Below are 21654 nucleotides of genomic sequence, written 5' to 3'. Positions count from 1 at the left end.
GCCCAATCTCCTGGTGAATTTAGGAGCTCGTGCGGTTTCATGTTTTTATTAGTACGTGCTGTATTGCAAAATTAAGAAATCAAGAAGAGAATTCAATTAAGAAGGTCCTGGGTTCGAGCCCCGGGGTAGTCCAACCTTGGGGGTCATCCCGGGTCGTCCTCTGTGTGGAGTTTGCATGTTCTCCCCGTGTCTGAGTGGGTTTCCTCCGGGGGCTCCGGCTTCCTCCCACAGTCCAAAGACATGTAGGTCAGATGACTCGGCCGTACTACATTGTCCCTAGTGTGTGTGTGTGGGCCCTGTGATGGCCTGGCGGCCTGTCCAGGGTGTCTCCCCGCCTGCCGCCCAGTGACTTCTGGGATAGGCTCCAGCATCCCCGCGACCCTGAGAGCAGGATAAGCGGTTCGGATAATGGATGGATGGGTGAGTGGATGGATGGGTGGATGGGTGAGTGGATGGATGGATGGATGTAAAGCAAAACTGTATTGATGCCCAAACTGGAAGAAAAGAAAAATACTGACACTTTTTGTAAAAACTGTTCTGAGCTTGGATGTAGTGGTCTCTCTCTTCGCTTTCGAGACCAAAAGCCAATGAGGATTGGGTTTTGTCCGGCTGTACATCGAAGCATGCGTCATTAGAAGGAGATCTAGGCGGGGAACTTGCGCTAAAAAGCGCACAGCTGGAATACACAAGGTGACTCCCATGTAACTAAGTAGGCCATGAAAGCTCCAACAGCAATAGGGTTAAACATATTGCCACTGCGTGTAGGGTTTCCAGTCGCCCTTGTTTTAAAAAAAGGGTTCTTGCATGGGGTTTTGTTTGTGTGGTGTGCGTTTCCTGGGACTTTGTGCCACTCTAGCATTCCTACCTATTGGAGAACCTTCTGGGTTTCACCCGACCGACACCCACGATGCGTGGCCGAGTTCTTCTCCACGTCCTCCCGAGGCTTCAGAGCCATCCAACGGTTTTTGGTCAAGTTCTCAGAGAGGTCATTCTCTGGTGAGGGAATCCTCTGGACGCCAAGCCCTGGATCGGTCATCGTCCCATTTGACTGACGTCTCTATGGTGGGCTGTCCTCTCGCTCCGCCAGTCACACTCATCCCGTTGAGACGCTGAGCCGTGATTGGCCACGTGTAAGGGCACGACACTGTGTCTGAGTGCGGCCTAGTAAGAAATCGTCCTCGCCGATGTTGCTCACTGAGCTTTACACCTGAACCCCGTGTCGTCTGACGGTCCAATATTCGGATTCTCCGAGCATCCAGGAGTCTTGCATCGGCAGCTGAGGAACCTGCTCGGCACCCGGGGCCGGCAGGTTCAGGCCCATCTGGGTTTTTACTGCAGCGCGTGATGTCCCATCTCTCTCGGGGGGGGGGGCACCCCACCCCAGAGCTTTCTGCAGGGGAATCAGATGGATTTGTGGTTGGCTCATGTGACTGTTCTGGGGAGTTGTAGCCTGGACACATCCGATAAACACACAGAAAGACAGAGATAGATACATACATTTCAATATACAGCATACATACATACTAAAGCCAGTTTTATTTGTATAGCCAGTATCACAAATTACAAGTTTCTGCTAGGAGGCTTTACAGCAACACAACATCCTGTCCTTAGACCAGGGGTCCCCCAATTACTTTTCATAGCGGGCCACTTTTAGGGCCACTTTTAAAACCACGGGCCGCTCAACCTCCAGCAGCATGTTGTTCGTTAGTTTGTGATACGTTGCAGGTATTATAATTTAAACAGAGATTTTTCATCTATTTTTCGATATATTACTAGTCTTACTTTTACTAGGAAATTAATTATTTCACATACAGTAGTGGCCAAAAGTTTAGTCCGGGTGCCGAATTTTTTATTTCCAAAAAAATTAAAAGTTTTTTTTTTTGGTAGGGAAATAAAAAAAAAATCTTCCTCCTGGCATTTCTCCAAAAATTCTCGCGGACCAGAAATCAACCCGTCACGGGCCGGACGTGGCCCGCGGGCCGCCTATTGGGGACGCCTGCCTTAGACCCTCTCATCGCATAAGGAACAACCCCCTAAAAACCCCTCTAAAACAGGGAGAAACTCAGGTAGAGCAGCAGAGGAGGGATCTCTCTCCCAAGACGCACAACGTGCAATGGATGTTGCGTTTGCACAACTGACACAATACGACCCTGAAAGAGGATAACACAATGAAGAGTATGATGAGGAGGATGCCAAGCAGTGTTGAGACACCACCGGAACAGCCCAGGACCCGAGCCCACTGCGGGTGGGAAGCCGGATGTGGGTGTGTGTCCTGGTCACTGCGCTAGCGCCTCCTCTGGTCGGTCGGGGCGCCTGTTCGGGGGGGTGGGGTGTTATGTATGCACACATCGACAGTGCTGCATTTGATTTGGTGCTGTTCTATTGTGCTGGGATCGATTGGTGATGCCTGCGGGCTCTGGGTTGTTCGATCGGGTCTGCCTTTGATGCTGTGTCAGTCTAAATAAAGAATGCCACGGAGAGGTTGTGTCGAGCGACAGCGCTGTGTCCTGACGTGATTTCTAAATACAATATTGGCGACGAGGATGGCTGATATCTCTCTCCCACCACCTGCCCCCTTCCTGGCATTACCTGGCGAGCCTCCGGTACCATGGACTCGCTGGCTACATAGTTTTGAAAATTACATCATCGCCTCAGGGCTCGACGACGTGAGCCAGGCTAGGAAGACGGCTCTGTTGCTTCACTGCTTGGGAGCAGAGGGTCATCGTGTGCTCGGGACTCTGGGGAACGTCACAAGCTTTGCCGAAGCTGTGGGACTTATGAGCACCCATTTCGCTGCTCCACAGAGTGCCCTCCTTCGGCGATTTATATTCCGTCAGCGACACCAACTGCCTGGTGAGTCTGTGCGGCAGTACGTAGCTAATTTGCTAGGGCTAGCTAGCTCATGCAAGTTTGGCCCGCTTCAGGACGAGATGGTTCGCGACCAGCTAATCGAACACACCAACAACGCAAAGGTGCGTGAGACTCTCCTGCTGGAAAAAGATGATCTGCTGCTGTCCAGAGCAATTACCATCGCACTACAGGTTGAGGGAGCAGCTGAGTATGCTGCTATGCTAAATACACAGCAAGTGGCCACCTCCAGTCAAGCTGCCAACGACTCCTCCCTCTACTCACGGCTGCCCCTCGGGACGCAACCCAGCCAGAGCGAGGCGGGCGCCGACTCCACTGGGGACGTCTTGCAACTGCAACGACGGCGTTCTCGGCCCCGCCCTCAACAGTCCTGTGGTAACTGTGGGTCTCGGTCTCATGTTTCAAGGGCTCAGAACTGCCCTGCCCGTGGCCAGACATGCCGTAGCTGCGGTAAGCACAATCACTTTGCCAACGTCTGTCGATCTTCCCCGGCTGGGTCAGAGGGCCACACCCCCCAGTCTTCAACCGCCGTCATTCACAAGGTGAGCTCTGGGCCAGTGTCATTCAAATCATGCACAGTCAACATTAATGATGTGTGCATCCCCCTGCTGTTGGACACCGGTGCAAGTGTGTCTCTCCTGAATGTTGATACCTACAGTCAATTTTTCGGTTCACTGCCACTGTCCGCACCCTCAGCTGTCCTCTGTGGGTATGGTGACTCCAAAATCGATCTGGTTGGCTCTCTCCAACTGACTGTCCGCTATGGAACCAAGCTGGTGCCCAATGCAGTTTTTCATGTGGCACGCCGTGGGGCCAACCTGATGGGCCTGGACCTGTTCTCCGCTCTGGGGTTTTCCCTCTTAGACACAAGGGGGGCAGCAATCCTGACTGTCGCCACACCTTGGCAGCAGAAGTGGCCATCGCTGTTTATGGGGCTGGGCTGCCTCTCTGCCTTCACCCATCAACCTCTCCTCAACCCTGCTGTGAAATCTGTCATCCAACCACTGCGCCGCATCCCGTTGGCTCTCCGTGATGGGGTCTCCGCCGAGCTGCAACAACTACTGGAAGCTGGCATCATTGAACCGGTGGACGCGTCACCTTGGGTCTCAAACCTCGTGGTGGCTAAGAAGAAGTCGGGGGGCCTGCGTGTCTGCGTCGATCTACGTGCAGTAAATAAGGCAGTGGTCCCTGATAAGTATCCACTGCCCACCTCAGAAGAACTCACTGCTCAGTTCTATGGCTCTGAGGTGTTCTCCAAGCTCGACCTCAGACAGGGGTACTTACAGGTGCCCCTCCACCCCAGCAGCCGAAACCTCACAGCCTTTGTGACACATGCAGGAGTGTTTCGCTACACCAGGATGCCTTTCGGTCTCAGCTCCGCCCCTAGCTGCTTCCAGAAAATCATGGTCTCCGTGCTGGCTGGCATACTGGGCGTGGCCATTTATCTGGACGATATAGTGGTACACGGGCCCACCAGTGAAATCCACGACAAGCGCCTTAACATGGTCTTCGCAGCCCTGTCCAAGCACAAGCTAACTCTCAGTGCTGAGAAATGTGTCCTCTCTGTACCAGCCATCGACTTCGTTGGGTTCCGGCTGTCAGCGAGCGGTGTAACTCCACTACAATCCAACGTGGACGCCATTCAGGCCATCCCTGAGCCCAGCTCGGCCGCCCAGGTCGCCTCCTTCCTGGGTATGACAAGTTACTACCTGAGGTTTCTTCCCCAGTACTCTGCGACCACAGCCCCCCTGCGCCAGCTGCTGCGTAAGGACGAGCCATGGGTGTGGTCAAAGGCATGCAGTGACGCTGTGCGTGATCTTAAGACTCAACTGACTTCACCACCAGTGTTGGCTCACTTCGACATCTCCAGCTCCACCTTTGTGACCTGTGACGCATCAGCCACAGCGATAGGGGCCGTGCTGTCTCAAACCCAGAACGGTGTGGAGAAGCCCATTGCCTTCGCCTCCCGTGCCCTCAACCTGACCGAGCAGCGGTACTCCGTGGGTGAGCGTGAGGCGTTAGCCTGTATCTGGGCTTGTGAAAGGTGGCACCTCTACCTCTATGGCCGCTCCTTCACCCTCAGGACAGATCACCAGGCCCTGACAGCGCTGCTGTCCACATCTGGGACAGGCCACAAACCCCTGAGGCTGCACCGCTGGTCTGACCGCCTCCGCCAGTACAACTTCAGCCTGCAGTTTACCCCAGGCAGAGACAATGTTGTCGCCGACCTGCTCTCTCGCTCTGTCTCCACCCCAGCTCCACAGACGGACACTGACTGTGTGGAAAAGGACATTGTCCAAATGCTACACACACCCCTCCAGGCCACTGTCTCTCTGCAGGAGCTGAGGGCAGCCTCCGAACAGGACCCTGTCCTCTCCCAGCTCCGCACCTACATCCAGAACGGCTGGCCTCACAAGGTCCCAGAGGAGCTGGCTGCGTTCGCCCGAGTCAGACAGGAGCTCTCCTGCTGGAACGACACCTGCGTGGCACGTGGGTTTTGCACAGTGGTCCCAGCTGCTCTCCGTGCACGTGTTTTGAATACGGCGCATGAAGGCCACCTGGGCATTGTGAAACTGAAACAGCGCTGCCGAGACCTGGTGTGGTGGCCGGGGATAGACAGAGATATTGAGGCTCTGGTGAAGGACTGTTCTGCCTGCCTTGTGAGTGGCAAGACTGGCCACCAGGCTCCCCCACCCCTGCAACCTCTCGCCTGGCCCTCTCAGCCCTGGGAACACCTGCAGTTGGACATTTGTGGTGAGATCCATGGAGTTCCCCACCACTAACGCTTCATGGTGGTCGCCTACGATCTACACTCAAAATGGCCTGAACTCACCACTTCCGGCACTGTGACCTCACAGATCATCATCGACTTCCTGGACTCTCTTTTCTCTCGCTGGGGCCTCCCAAAGGCCATCACCACTGACAACGGCCCTCAGCTGGTCTCTGCTGAGTTCACTGCTTATCTCGACAGCAAGGGTATCCGTCATATACGCACTGCGTACTACCACCCCCAGGCCAATGGCGGCGTTGAACGTTTTCACCAGTCACTGAAGAACGGCCTCAGAGCACACATGGCCCAAGGGTGCTCTTTCACGCAGGCCATCCGTCACACTCTGCTGCACTATCGGGCCACACAGCACTCGACCACAGGCGTCTCCCCAGCCTCTCTCATGCTAGGCCGGGAACTGTGCATGCCCCTTGACAGGCTCCGCCCCTCCACACCTCAGGCACCTCCCTCTGGGGTCAGAGCCTCAGTCACTCGTCAGCAGACGCGGATGAAGCAACGGTTTGACCAGTCAAAACGAACCAGGGTGCCAGACATCAATGTGTCAGACTGGGTCAGGGTCCGCAGGCCCCACAGGGACAATAAAATGGCTTCATACTGGTCCTCTCCTCTCCAAGTCACCCGTCAGCTGGGCCCAGCCACTTACCTCCTCAGCGATGGCACTCGGTGGCACTCCAGTCGTCTACGGAAGGTGTCAGCTCCGCCACACACAGCTGGTGACACAACCATAGCCATTCCCTCAGCATGGCGAGACGCCCCGGGGCTTCATGCAGCTCCTACACGGGCCCCAGACATTTCTGGGCCTCAGCTCCCCCTGCCTTCTCCCTCCCCACCTCGGCCTGCCCAGCCTCAGGCCGCCCCGCGACCTGTTCGCACACGTTTACGCCCTGGCCACCTAGAGGACTTTGTGTCAACCTTTCATGTTTGAAATCCTGCCGGGGGGGGGGGGGAAATGTTATGTATGCACACATCGACAGTGCTGCATTTGATTTGGTGCTGTTCTATTGTGCTGGGATCGATTGGTGATGCCTGCGGGCTCTGGGTTGTTTGATCGGGTCTGCCTTTGATGCTGTGTCAGTCTAAATAAAGAATGCCACGGAGAGGTTGTGTCGAGCGACAGCGCTGTGTCCTGACGTGATTTCTAAATACAATATGGGGGTAGCGTGATCCTCCCACGCGCTACCTCCCCCTGGTGAAACTCGTCACTGTCAGGTGAAAAGAAGCGGCTGGCGCCTCCACGTGTATGGGAGGAGGCATGTGGTGGTCTGCAGCCCCTCCCCAGATCGGCAGAGGGGGGCGGAGCAGAAACTGGGACGGGTTCGGAAGAGCGGGGAAATTGGCCGGATACAACTGGGGAGAAAAAGGGGGGGGGGTGGGGGTCCAAATGACAAATGAGGCGGGAATATTAAGATAGACGTAGGAAGAAATAGCAGTACAAGCCTGTGTCGTGCGTCACGTGCTCATCAGCCCCGCCAAGCCGGCTAAACAACGAAGAACAAAACCCCGGCGTCGCCTCGCACCACGCCCCTAGTTACGGTGCACAGCGACCAATGGGAGGGCAGGAAACGTTTGAAAAGCGATATCGGAAACATTACAACCAATCAGAGAGGGACTGGGGCTCTATTTGAAAACGGAAGCGCTGAAAGGGGCGGGGCCCTGTTGAAAACGCATACTTTTAAAATATAGCGGAGTAAAACAACGTCCAGCATCCATCCAATAATACGATGGTTCTCTGCCAAGTGCACTGCTCTTAGTAAAGCTCTTCCGTGACGTGGAGCAACTCACATTCTGTCCGCCAAAGACCAGATGTGGCGGCTTAAGGCCGGTGCATTTCTAGAACAGCAGGATAAGCGCTTAAGACAATGGATGGATAGATATCTTATTATATGTGAACATATGTATATGTATATTACAATAATCATATTATTAATATATAATAAATGTATCTACTACTACTACTTTAGGCTGCTCCCGTTAGGGGGCGCCACAGCGGATCATCCGTTTCCATCTCTTCCTGTCTTCTGCATCTCCCTCTGTCACACCAGCCACCTGCATGTCCTCCCTCACCACAGCCATAAACCTCCTCTTTGGCCTTCCTCTTCTCCTCTTCCCTGGCAGCTCCATATTCAGCATCCTTCTCCCAGTATACCCAGCATCTCTCCTCCACACATGTCCAAACCATCTCAATCTCGCCTCTCTTGCTTTGTATTAATATATAATAAATGTACATTATATATTAATAATATAATGATTATATATTATATATATATGTGTGTGTTTGTAATATGATAGCTGAATAACCAGACATTCATAATAAAATACGCTCATGGTGTACCTTGCCTTACCTTTTTCTGCGGTGAAGCTCCGCGGTTCGGCCACCAGCGGCGCAGCGAGCACAGAAATGCTGTATAGGGGCGTGCGACTCCGTAAAGCGCGGGTGCGCTTTAATAAAGTGTGCGCGCGACTCAGTAGGGCGTGCGTGCGACTTACTCCAAGCGTGCGCGCGACTTAATATTGCGTGCGTGCGGGTTAAAATAATGTTATTCCCGCGTCACCTCCCGGGGTTCCGTACATGTCCACTAGATGGCGCCAGAAATTATTTCCGTCACTATATTTCATTTATTTATTTATTCATTTTTACCGATCTTGTATAATTCATAGGCGTTTCTAGCCCATTTTTGGGGGTGCTGCAGCACCCCTAAATTGAACCCCAGCACCCCTAAAATTGAAGAGATTTTTTTATTTTTTACTGTATGTCCGTGTTTAATAAGCTGAAGAAATGTCAAAACCATATCCGGTATATGGTTTAAACTTAATATTTTAACAACAAAAATACAGCAACCCCCCATGCTTCAGAAATGGTTTGATCCACCCCCCCCCCAAATTTATCTTGCCTGGCCGGCCAGCACTCTAGGTGCACAGCACCCCTAAAGCTCTGATCCTAGAATCGCCCCTGGTATAATTTACGGAAAGTGGAAAAAACCCCAATGGAGATTTCTTGTAAAACGACTGTGCAGTGTAAACACATATAGGCCACACAGACAAAAGAAAACAAATTGGGAAAACATGATTAATAAAGGAGGCACAACAAGTAAAAGCCGGGGTGTCTTCCAATAAATCTAGGGCCTCAGCAGACCGGAACATCTTTCATGCTGTCTTCTTTTCACACAATCCATGTACGGGTGTCGGCCAAACACGGAACTTGTTAACGTCTGAAAAGGTGAATAAATCCCCGTTGGTCACCGGGTCTCGGCTTAAAGCCGTCTTATGGCTACGACCTGGCTGTTAAAGACTTGATTCTGTAAAATGCGTGTATGTAGATATTGTAGCGAATTCGGGGGGCAACGCAACCACAGGAACTGCCGCGGCCGGGACGCGAACCCGCACCTCAGCGCACATCGCTAACCGCTCGGCCAAGGGGTCAGATCCGCGAGCCAGCGGCCAGCTGTCTTCTTATCCATGCACGTTACACTACCCCCCTCCTTCGGGAAGCGTATCAGCTCCTTCAAGCCTCAGGGCGCATGCGCTTCCGATGGCCTTACGGTCGCTCCATCCCACTTCTGACACCAATGTAGCGAATTCGTGGGGACAACGCAACCACAGGAACTGCCGCGACCGGGACGCGAACCCGTATCGCCCGCACCGCAGGAGGCATCGCTAACCGCTAGACTAAAGGGTCACACCCACGAACCAGCGGCCAGCGTGTCTTCTTATCCATGCACGTTACACTATTGTCTGAGCTGTCTTAGATCTTGGACAGCTCAGACAGTCTACATCGATGGTGGTGGTGGTATGGTCAGTCTTAGATAAGTTGTGTTTCCTCCACCCTGATATGTACAGACGGGTGGCGAATGAAAGCAAAAACCAACACGAAGTGTCTTAGTAAGGTGTTGGTCCCCCACGGGTGTCCAGAGCAGCTTCGGTGCTCCTTGTCATAGAGTCTACAAGTCTCTGAACTCTACTGGAGGGGTGGACGCCGTTCTTCCAGAAGAGATAGTCCCTCAGTTGGTGTTTTGATGATGGAGGCGGAGAGCGCCGTCCAACACGTCGGTCCAAAACCTCCCGTAGGTGTTCAGTTGGGTTGAGATCTGGTGACTGTGAAGGCCACAGCGTGCGATTTACGTCGCGTTCGCCCTCGTCAAACCGTCCTGTGACCCCTCGTGCCCTGTGGATGGGGGCACCGTCATCCTGGAAGAGACCGCCCCCATCAGGACAGAGACGTCTCATCATAGGATAAAAGGTGGTCACTCAGAATAACTTTGTATTGATCTGCAGTGACCCTTCCCTCTAAGGGGCCAAGTGGAGCCAAACCATGCCAGGAAAACGCCCCCCCCCACGGCATAACCCCCCTCACTGTAGGGGTCACGCATTCAGGGTTTTCCTTAAACTTGCCCCCCCCCCCCCGTCTGTATGTCTGATGTTTTGTTTTGAAATCGTTTGCTTGTGTACACACATGCACCATCCAGGCTGTGCCTGCAGGGGAGCTCCCGAAATCAGTTCCCAGCACAACATGCTGCCCTTTGTACCAGTGTCCAGCATCCGTCCAGCCATTATCTGAACCGCTTATGCTGCTTTCGGGGTGACGGGGATGCTGGAGCCTATTTCCAGAAGTCATTGGGCGGCAGGCGGGGAGACACCCTGGACAGGCCGCCAGGCCATCACAGGGCCCACACACATTCACACCTAGGGACAATGTAGTACGGCCGAGTCACCTGACCTACATGTCTTTGGACTGTGGGAGGAAACCGGATCATCCAGAGGAAACCCACCCAGACACGGGGGGGACATGCAAACTCCACCCAGAGGACGACCCGGGATGACCTACTAAGGTTGAACGACCCCGGTGCTCGAACCCAGGACCTTCTTGCCGTGAGGCGACCGCACTAACCACTGCGCCCATCGTCCAATATCATCTACTACTTCTACTCCTACTACTACTACTACTACTACTACTACTACTTTCGGCTGCTGCCGTTAGGGGGCGCCACAGCGGATCATCTAATTCCATCTCTTCCTGTCCTCTCTGCATCTTCCTCTGTCACACCAGCCACCTGCATGTCCTCCCTCACCACATCCATAAACCTCCTCTTTGGCCTTCCTCTTCTCCTCTTCCCTGGCAGCTCCATATTCAGCATCCTTCTCCCAGTATACCCAGCATCTCTCCTCCACACATGTCCAAACCATCTCCATCTTGCCTCTCTTGCTTTGTCTCCAAACCGTCCAACCTGAGCTGTCCCTCTAATATACTCCTTCCTAATCCTGTCCTTCTTCATCACTCCCAATGCAAATCTTATCATCTTCATCTCTGCCACCTCCAGCTCCACCTTCTGTCTTTTCTTCAGTGCCACTGTCTCCAAACCATACAACATAGCTGGTCTCACAACCATCTTGTAAACCTTCCCTTTAACTCTTGCTGGTACCCTTCTGTCGCAAATCACTCCTGACACTCTTCTCCACCCGCTCCACCCTGCCTGCACTCTCTTCTTCACCTCTCTTCTGCACTCCCCGTTACTTTGAACAGTTGACCCCAAGTATTTAAACTCAAATGCCTTCGTCACCTCCACTCCTTGCATCCTCACCATTCCACTGTCCTCCCTCTCATCACGCATAGGTATTCCGTCTCGCTCCTACTGACTTTCATTCCTCTTCTCTCCAGTGCATACCTCCACCTCTCCAGGCTCTCCTCCACCTGCACCCTACTCTCGCTTCCGGATCACAATGTCATCCGCGAACATCATCGTCCACGGAGACTCCTGCCTGATCTTGTCAATCAACCTGTCCATCACCACTGCAAACACGAAAGGGCTCAGAGCCGATCCTTGATGTAATCCCACCTCCACCTTGAACCCATCTGTCATTCCAACCACACCCCTCACCACCGTCACACGTCCCTCATACATATCCTGCACCACTCCTACATACTTCTCTGCCACTCCCAACTTCCTCATACAATACCACACCTCCTCTCTTGGCACCCTGTCGTCTGCTTTCTCTATTCTAAAATATAGAATAACAATATGATAACTAAATGGTAAATGAGGATGGACTAAACCATCGTTAGTTTTCAAGATATTACGTTGGTCAGTTCATTTTCTGAACCCATAGAGATCTCTGGCACATTCTGACGCCATTCATTTCAGGGATTTAATACAGAGTTGAGTTTCATTATAGTAGCACGTGATGATGGGCGGAGTCTTATTAAATTTAGCCTTATGGATAAAAAAATTGGCTAAAATAAGTAAAACATTGAGCAGCAGGTCCAATTCTATATCTTCTAATAACGCACCAAAAATAATACAGTTATGATCTATAATGTGCATTGTTGTGGGTTTTCTACGGAGAAGTAACTGCTAGAACGAACTAACTAACTATTATTAACTAACTACTACTAACTAGCTATTACTGAATCCTGGCACCACACCACCCCGGTCCTCAGAGACCTCCACTGGCTACCCATCTCCCAGCGGATCAGTTACAGAATCCTGGTTCTCACTCATAAAGCCCCATCACCAACTGGCTCCCCCATACCCCACCGACCTCCTCTCCCCCTACCAACTCTCTCGGTCCCTCACATCCAACATCCACCTCAGCCTCCCTTCTCCCCCCCCCCCCCAGGTCCAACCTCCACGGCTTTGGTGACCGACCCTTCTCCGGGGCAGCTCCCAGGCTCAGGAACCCACTCCCCCAAATCATTAGAGACTCAGAACCCCCCCCCCCCACACTCTCCCTATCCCTCTCAAGACACACCTCTTCTCCATTGCCTTCTCGTGTCCCCCGCCCCCGCCCTTTTATCCACCCTTAATCTGAGGCAGGCTAAGGACCGAGCACCGCACCTGCTGCCCCCTCCTCTTGGAACCCCCCCCCCAAGCACATCAGAGGCTGCTGCGATCTGCCCGCATTCGAGTCCACCAGGACCCACCTCTGCAGACCTGCTGTCGCGTGTGATTCGTGTTGTGTTGCGCTGCTTCTAAGTTTATTCTAATTTATGTGAAGCGTCTTTGAGTGTGATGAATAAAATGCATTATTATTATCCACCCACCCATCATCATCATCATCATCATCATCATCATCATCGTTGTTATTAAAGAGCTGCAACTTTAAGTGAGGCAGCAGCAGGAACGCGGTATGGCATTGCAACACATGGGTGGAGCATGGGTGGAGCTGCGATGATAAATGTCCACGGACCGCCGGTCCGCTTCCTGGTCAGAGTAGGCTGCGGCTTTCCCGTCCCGCCATGTCCGCCGATGACTGGAAGCAGAAGTGCAGGGACCAGTGGGGTCTGCAGGGCGTGCCGATGCCCGACGGCGTGGACTGGAGGTCCGTCCACGCGACCAAACCGCTCGGCCGGAACCTGCTGAGAAACCCCGCGCCGCACGGTATGACGTCACCACACGTTAGCGTAGGACGCGGAAGTTGCTGCTCGGTGGGTGGGGGGGGGGGTAGTAATTTTTCTGTGTTTTTAAATGAACCGTTCATTGGCGACTTTGCCTCGAGAAAGCGAGGTAAGAGCGGAGCTCAGCACGCGATAAAAGGCACGCGCGGTCTCGCGACGCGGTTCAGTCGCAGCCTCCAGAGATTTTCACCCCGACTTTCTGCAGAACTTCTGCGAAATTGTGAGCCCGTACAGTGTAAAGGGGCGACCGAGCTGCTGCAAGTGGAATAGGTCCCGTATGTGCTCTCAGGGTTGACAGCTCCGGAGCTTAAACACGTTCCAGACGTACGTTCCTTAGACAGCGAAACCATAGTAGAGAAGTTGTAGGCTATATTTAATTTAGCGAGTATGGATAAGTAAGTGTATGTTAAAAAAAATCTTCAGTCTCAGTTCAGTCATAGTTATATAACCCAGGTTTACTTCGTTTTAAAATGAGTTTACTTCAGTGCACTTTTATTATTGGTCTTTTTACGCACTAGCGCAGTGCCCGTTCGGTGTAATTCCCCTTCCGACCACAGCGTTGGTTACAACGGCAGAGTGGCGCTGTTTATCCGGCGCTACCGGAAAAACCTGTGTGTCCTGTCCTTCGATTTTCTCGACCACTCATCCCGACGACTTCACACTCGACACTGCACGTTCGTTAAAAATAAGTTTACTTCAGTGCACTTTTATTATTGGTCTTTTTACGCACTAGCGCGGTGCCCGTTCGGTGTAATTCCCCTTCCGACCACAACGTTGGTTACAACGGCAGAGTGGCGCTACCGGAAAAACCTGTATGTCCTGTCCTTCGATTTTCTCGACCACTCATCAACTTCACACTCGACACTGCACTTCCTTGGGTCATACATACATACGTACATACATACATACATACCATACATACATACATATGTACATACATACATACATACATACATACATACATACATACATACATACATACATACATACCATACTTGCAGACAAATCCAGGTGTCCAGGGAAGAGCTTTTCACCTGATTTTGCACTTCTTTTATCTGAAGTTGGCGCTGGCTAAGTCGTTCTTTTTGCAATGAACAGTTTTATTAACATTTTTCCAAGAGAAAGACGGGACGGAAAAAGACATAATAATACAATAAATAAAAAATAATAAAAAAATAAAATAAAATTACCCCTCAAAATTCAGTAACAATACCATATATACAGCCTTCGATACACAACTCCACCTCTATGTCCTTGTTGACCAAGCCACAAATGGGGCCCCAGGTAAGCTCAAATTGGTCCATCTTGTCCAAAAGAGAGTTGGAGACCCTCTCATAGCTAGCCAGCTGAGCCATATTTGTAGCCCACTCATCATGGGGGGGGGTATCCTTTTTTTCCAGTGCAATAGTATACGTTTGGCAGTTGTGGGGGCCAGGATAACCCACCTCTTTTCAAAGGCGGAGAGGCCAGAGTCCCTGAGATACGTTGTTAAGCCCGACATTAACAGCTTTAAGGTGATTGGGAATTGCCTCTTATTGCCTAAGAGGTTAAATCATGTTTGATAAGAAAATCAACAAATCCCCCTTTAAAAAGGATAAAAGATCAACGTTTCCTCCGGATCACAAAGACTTAAGTGCCGTTCTTGTGCCACATGGTTGGTTGTGACAGTCTTCGCATTAAGGCACAACAAAGTGCTTAACCCTGTGGAGATAGACTTCTTGCTACAGATTAATATAAACTGAGTCTGATGTGATGTTTGTCATATTCTGTTAACCTTGTGTTCACCTGAATGGAAAAATATTAATATATATATATTACAAGTTTTCTTTCATAGTTTCCAATGATGCCATATGCAGGTCCCGAAATAGAGATGCGTTTGGTTTCAGCGCTCGTACTCGACAGCGTGATGCGTTTGTCTCATTAAAATTTACGACCTCTTCAGAGAGATTATATTCTTTTGGATTCCTGATATCTACAGGGAGATTATACAGTGGGCGGGGTGTCTTTTACAGTGGTGCCTTTTGTCTCTTTACCAGGGTTGACTCACACCTCCCCACCTCCTGAGCCTGAGCTGACAGGAGTGCCCAGCCATGAACCTCCACGTTTTGAACCTGAAGGTCAGAGAGGGTGGGGGTGGGGGTGGGGTGGGGGAGGAGCGAGATAGTAGTATATGTGAAAACGAGTTTTTCCATCCGGGATTCACGCCGAGGAATATTTTGAAACGGATCTCTCCGCCCTGTCTTAACCCTCAGGTGACTTCACCGGATGGACCACCAGCACGGAAGTCCTCCCCGAGGACGGCAGCGGCGTACCGCCAGGGGCTGTGGTCTGCTATCTGCCGGAATACAGGCGAGTACTGCTTTAGTCCAGACATCCGCCTGGCCCCTGGTTGTTATAAGGATAACAACCCTAAGCACGCTTTTCCACCACCAAGTTGCATCCGTCGCCTCCCGTCTTAAGCGTTGTCCCTTTTCTCCCCTCAGCTGGTTTTCCATGGAGCAGCTGGTGGACCTGAAGGCTCAGGGGCTGTGGGAAGAGCTGCTGGATGATTTTCAGCCCGACATACTCGTTCAAGACTGGTGGGTTGCGGCGTGTTCGCGATCACTTATCACGGGTTTCCCATCACCTCTGTGGACTCACTATAGACATGCAGGAGACCGCGTGCAGGGCGTGCGGGTTTTATGGCCGCCGCGGTTGTGCACGTGTCAGGTTTGTTGGCCGCAGTCGCTTTGAAATGTTGGGGCTTAGCGGGCGGCTAACTGTGACCTCTGCCGCACAGGCCGACGTGCTGAAAACGGCGCTGACTTCACGCCACGCAGGTGGGCCTTGCTGTGATTCAGATGCACTTTCAAATGATCAGCGGCACCAGTTAACAAATGTCCATCATCACCATTGCTCAACACAGCTAGGCTCTTTCATTTGGCTGTTGTCGGCCACTTTGGGAAAAAAAAAATTAAATTATTATTGTTTCCTCCCACAGTCCAAAGACATGTAGGTCAGGTGACTCGGCCGTACTAAATTGTCCCTAGCTGTGAACGTGTGTGTGTCTGCGTCGGCCCTGTGATGGACTGGCGGCCCGTCCGGGGGGCGTCTCTCCGGACCGCCGGGATAGGCTCCGGTATCCCGCCACCCCGGTTGGGATACGCGGCTGGGATAACGGATGGAGGAATGTTTTCAGGGATGAGACTCGAGGGAGTTTCCACACGGGACAGGATGTCAGCTTCGGCATCCCCCTCGGTATTTGTCTGTTATTTGCACGACTGGGTTTGGCTGCGTCCAACGTGTCCCCCCCCCCCCCCCCTCATCCTGGGGATTTATGTGCACGTTTGCTGAGCTTTTCTCCCAAATAGGGATCCTACCACCAACCCCGGCCTGCTCCTGGGGTTGGTGGTAGTGTTTGAATACCTTCCCATGTAACCTCAAACTTGTGTTTACTGGTTTCGGTGTGAACCGCCCTAAAAGTACCCTTCATTTCCTGCTGGCTTAACAGGTACGAGGAGAGTCAGGTGGATGACACCATCTACCAGCTGCAGGTGAAGCTGCTGGGCGCTGACCGGCAGACCGTGATCTCGGAGCACACCGTCAAGCCTACCGAGAACCTCAGCGTTTACTCCCACACCTGGAAAGAGGTGGGTTTTGGCTCAGACTGAGACCCCCATAGTCAACGTGTCTGTGTTTCGTGTTCCCCCAACTCATTGTGCGTCTGTGCGTCTGGCCGTAGGTGTCGCATGTTTTCTCGGGCTACGGACCGGGGGTGAGGTACGTCCACTTCCTGCATCGGCTGAAGAACAAGTTCATGGTGGAGTTCTTCCCCACGCTGGTCACGGGCAGTTCGGTGATCGTCAGGCCGTCAAGATCCGGTCGCTAGGTTGGGTGAGAGGGGTTGGCTCTCCTAGCAAACCCTAACGGAGGCACAATAATGGCAAACTGAAAAAAAGAAAAGAAAGAAAAATCAATAATATCTGCCTTTTTTTTTTATTGTGGTCACGTGCAATTTGATGTAAGTCATTCAAGGTCGTCGCAAAGTGTCCGATTTACAGTCGTTTACTTAAGAACGGTGGCCGGGTGCGGCTGTATTTTGATATTTTTACTTGTGTTTTCGCTGTAAAAATCAATTAATTGCGGCACTTCTGCAGCTGATCTGCCTCCACTATCGCTATCTAATAAAAAGCATGAAAAACTTGACTAATCCATTTTCTGTTTACTTCTTTGCAGAGACTTTTCAACATTTCTTGTTAAAGACGTTTGAGATTTTTCGGATATAAATTCAGGGGTTGTGGGGTAATCACCTTATGACACTTTGCACAGGTTTTCTAGTTATTTGAAATATACACCATTGCTAATTTCATGATTCTGTGTTTCGGACAGTGATGTACGGCTGTCTAATCTTTGTTTCTACTTCCTCAGGAGATGCACTTTCCCACTGCCACTACACCGTCTCTCCGTAGTCACAGCATGGTGAAAATGTATTGCTCAATCAATCAAACTTTATGCTACACTTTTTAAAAATTTTTTTTTTACAATAAATGCATTGAGGTGTATTTTACATTAAGTGAAAATGCACAGGTAAAGAGAAGGTAATGATAAAAGAATAATCTAATAGAATGACACCAGCCAAAACAGAATTGATTAAATCCAAACAGAAAGAATGCATTATTGACCAACAAGCAGATAGAGAGCTAATGAATAAAAGTAGAATGGGTTATTCTAGGTGAAAACACAAGAATAATTTTTAAAAAAAAGCTGTGTTTTTATGAAAGTTGATTTTGAAGTGGGTGGTCTCAGTTTCATTGGGAGGTTATTCCACAGTTTAGGATTATATGCTTCACCTTTAGGCTTAGTACAGCTACTTGGACTAGTACTAACTGACAGGTAAAGTACTTGTTGCAGATCCTATTCAAGCCAAATGCACTTTCTTTTTTTAGATTAGGAAAATTATACTCTCTCTCTCTCTGTATATATATATATATATATATATATATATATATATATATATATATATTATAGCGTTTTTCCCCCCGAAACCGTCAATGGTGTTGATAGAAGTGCTCAGCTAATGAGGAGCAAATATATATATATATATATATATAAAGATAGATAGATAGATAGATAGATAGATAGATAGATAGATCGATAGATATATAGATGTAGGAAAAAAAACTTTAATGCATTTCAATACAATTATGCATTTGAGTTTTTTTCTCCTACATCTATCTTAATATTTCACTCCTCATTTGTCGAGCACTTTTATCTACACCATAGATGGTTTCCAAAAAACCCCCGACATATATGTGTGTGTGTATGTGTGTGTGTGTGTATGTGTATATATATATATATATATATATATATATATATATATATATATATATATATATATATATATATATATAAACTCGTAGGCTAATAGAATATATGTATTCATACATCCATGTTTGCACATAATCAAAGTGAGCGAAAGTCCCCTTCTTATAATAATAATCATAATCATAATAATAAACTTTTATTTGTATCGCAACTCTGAACTGTGTCACAAGTTGCCTTTACGAAATAATGCACATAGTCCAGATAAAACAACAAAGTACAATAAAAACAGGACATAATGCCAGATCCGCTCCACAGGACAAGGTAAAGGACGGTCAGGAGATATCGTCACCAGAGCATAATTAATAGACAAATATGAATAATAAGATGGAATAATGTAAAAGCAGTGGAAACCAGATGTTTAACACTCCCGCATCTTTAAAACCCCGGAGTTAGCTCTTCAGTAAGCCGTGATCGCCGGGCTGCAGTTGGGACCGAAAACAGAATCACTTATGATCCTAATTCTTTTTGGAGGTGGTAGGTATTGTCTCAGAGAGTAAGGGGGAAATCCCAGGAAATTAAAATTATGCATAATTATGCATAAATATGCAAAATATGCATTTTTCTAAAAATGGCTAAAAACCACTTTTCTCGGCATTTCAGATGATTCTGAGCATCTTTGATTTTTTCACCTATAAAAAATTTTTCTGGGACTTTGAAATGTTTTGGCATTATGCAAAATATATATGCTGCAAAAATGCATATTATGATCCTCATTTTTTTTGGAGGTGGTAGGTATTGTTCCAGAGAGGACCAGAAAAATAGCAGAACATTAGAATATACTTATAATAATTATGCATAATTATGCAAAATATGCATTTTCTAAAAATGGCTAAAAACCACTTTTCTCGGCATTTCAGGTGATTCGGAGCATCTTTGATTTTTTCACCTATATAACAAAAAATTTTCTGGGACTTAGAAATGTTCTGGCATTATGCAAAATATATATGCTGCAAAAATGCATATTATGATCCTCATTTTTCTTTGGAGGTGGTAGGTATTGTTCCAGAGAGGACCAGAAGAATAGCAGAACATTACAATATAATGATAATCTACTACTACTTTCGGCTGCTCCCGCTAGGGGTCGCCACAGCGGATCATCCGAGTAAGTCTTATTTATGATCCGCATATTTGATTTGGCAAAGGTTTTACGCCGGATGCCCTTCCTGACGCAACCCTCCCCATTTGTCCGGGCTTGGGACCGGTGCTTGTGCATCCTCAGTGGCTGGGTTTTAAAATATAATTATAATAGTTATGCATAATTATGCAAAATATGCATAATTATGTATAATTATGCAAAATATGCATTTTTCTAAGAGGGGCATTTTCAGATGATTCTGAGCATTCTGAGCATTTGGGGGGGGGGGAGTTGGAGTGGTGGGGGGGGGGTTAGGGGCAGGGGGAAGGCGGTTAGCTGGCAGGATGAAGAGGGAGGGAGATTTAGACGGGTGGAGAACCAAACCGCTACATTGTAGCGGGGTTCTTCTAGTGTCATATTTCATAATGCGGAATAACGCAGAAACCCTCCAGCCTCGCGACCCCCCGGGGGGTGGGAGGGTGGGAGGGGGGCTCGCATTCGGAGCAGCGCGCGCTCGTGCTGCGCCAACGGCAGCGTCGCTTGCGCGGCTGCGCAGTTGGCCCCGCGCGGTGCTCAGCCTCATGGTTCCCGGCGTACTCGTCAGTACGGGGATGTGTGAGTTACCGGGAAAGTTGGTCCGTGAGTCCGGGTGCGTGTCGAGAAAGGGAGCCTTTTCACCGGGAGTCTGTTTCCGGTGTTTCTGAAGCCATGCCGGCGTTGGGCGGAGTTGGGCCGTAAAGCGGAAAGGTAAGAACCGAGCGCGCTCGGCAAAAGTCAACAGGTGCGTCCCAAAGGGAGCCGCTCGTCCTGGATGAGGCGTGTATTACGTCACCTAACCACGTTTTCTTCGACCCGCCCGAGCGGAATTCCCTGGATGGAGGGATGTGAGCGGAATTCCCTTGGATGGAGGGATGTGAGCGGAATTCCCTTGGATGGAGGGATGTGAGCGGAATTCCCTTGGATGGAGAGAGGGACGTCTGAACCTTAGAGGAGGGTAACCGGGATGGCCCGGCGCTGGTACCGTCTGCTATCCCGCGTCATGCCATCGGGATGGCTTGGTGCCCCGGGCAGCATCCGGTGCCCCGGTTCTGTACAGAGTGGCGTTGCCCTGGGGTAACGACGTGTCTCGCCACGCCGCGTCACGCCGTCCTTATCAAACACCTTTACCGACTGGTGAACACGTCAGCATCACCAATCACTGGCTTACAATCAGTCATATTATAATATTATAATTAGACTGACAGCCTACGCCAGGCATTCTGAAGTAGGCTATGATAATGAGGTTAACATATATATTTAAATGAATTCAAATTTGTGATTAAAGTTTCATATATACACGTATATTAGTATATATATATATAATACTTATATACCACTTATGGATGGATGGATTGCATTTATATAGCGCTTTTGTAGCTGCAACAGCAGATATTTATTATATGTTGTAGCGAATTCGGGGGGGGGGGGGCAACGCCGAAACTGCCGCGGCCGGGACGCGAACCCGTGTCGCCCGCACCGCGGGAGACGTCGCTAACCGCTCGACTAAAGGGTCAGACTCGTTAACCAGCGGCCAGCGTGTCTTCTTATCCATGCACGTTACAATATATATATATATATATATATATATATATATATATATATATATATATATATATATATATATAATTTGTGATTTATATTAGCTCATTAACATAAAAATGGCGTTTCAGACCATGGGAAGCATCTTATTCTATGAGGAGTGCGTCACATTTACTTTTGCCATATGATGAAGCTGAAAGGCATTTTACTGCGATCAGTGAGTTTGGCCACAGTTTATTCAGGTTTTTATTTTGAGATTTCACAATCGCCCACTTAAGTTAGTGTTGGTACGGATGATGGCTGCTGTAGGAAGTACACACTTTGGCTTGTTTTTGTCGTCTCGAAAGGGTCGGTTTGTGTGGATTTGAAGATGCCTCGGTCCAGTAATTATTAAGCAATACTCAGCTGATTCCTAAATCTATTGGCTCTTGGCTGTTACATGGCAATTAGTCGGTCTCGTGTGCAGATTTGTGCCTTAATTGACTACCTCGAGGTAGAATTGCAGCACTCGGGGGTTTAATTCGGCCCCCAGCTTGGGCCTTTTCTCCAGACTTGTGCTGGGTGAGAGCTACGTTTGCCCACGATGAGTTA

The 21654-nt window shown here is 49.7% G+C and overlaps 1 protein-coding gene across 1 annotated transcript; it reads left to right on the top strand.

The window, feature by feature from the left end:
• The first annotated feature begins 12816 nt into the window (after nucleotides 1–12816).
• Nucleotides 12817–17231, top strand: nccrp1 (P1, F-box associated domain containing). Its single transcript, XM_056284983.1, has 6 exons — nucleotides 12817–13029; nucleotides 15083–15163; nucleotides 15299–15395; nucleotides 15530–15625; nucleotides 16537–16675; nucleotides 16768–17231. The coding sequence occupies exons 1-6, from the start codon at nucleotides 12888–12890 to the stop codon at nucleotides 16912–16914; spliced, it is 702 nt and encodes a 233-aa protein (XP_056140958.1). The 5' UTR covers nucleotides 12817–12887; the 3' UTR covers nucleotides 16915–17231.
• The last annotated feature ends 4423 nt before the right edge of the window (nucleotides 17232–21654 follow it).

The sequence above is a fragment of the Lampris incognitus genome, chromosome 8 (assembly GCF_029633865.1).
Source record: "Lampris incognitus isolate fLamInc1 chromosome 8, fLamInc1.hap2, whole genome shotgun sequence".
Lineage (NCBI taxonomy): Eukaryota > Metazoa > Chordata > Actinopteri > Lampriformes > Lampridae > Lampris > Lampris incognitus.
This window is presented reverse-complemented; position numbering and strand designations above follow the sequence as displayed.

What these genes read in the sequence shown, in the direction of transcription:
- nccrp1 (XM_056284983.1), top strand. Translation starts at nt 12,888, where the DNA reads ATGTCCGCCGATGACTGGAAGCAGAAGTGCAGGGACCAGTGGGGTCTG. An exon ending in GAGAAACCCCGCGCCGCACG is followed by an intron (nt 13,030 to 15,082) that starts GTATGACGTCAC and finishes TCTCTTTACCAG; the next exon opens with GGTTGACTCACACCTCCCCA. An exon ending in ACTCCCACACCTGGAAAGAG is followed by an intron (nt 16,676 to 16,767) that starts GTGGGTTTTGGC and finishes GTCTGGCCGTAG; the next exon opens with GTGTCGCATGTTTTCTCGGG.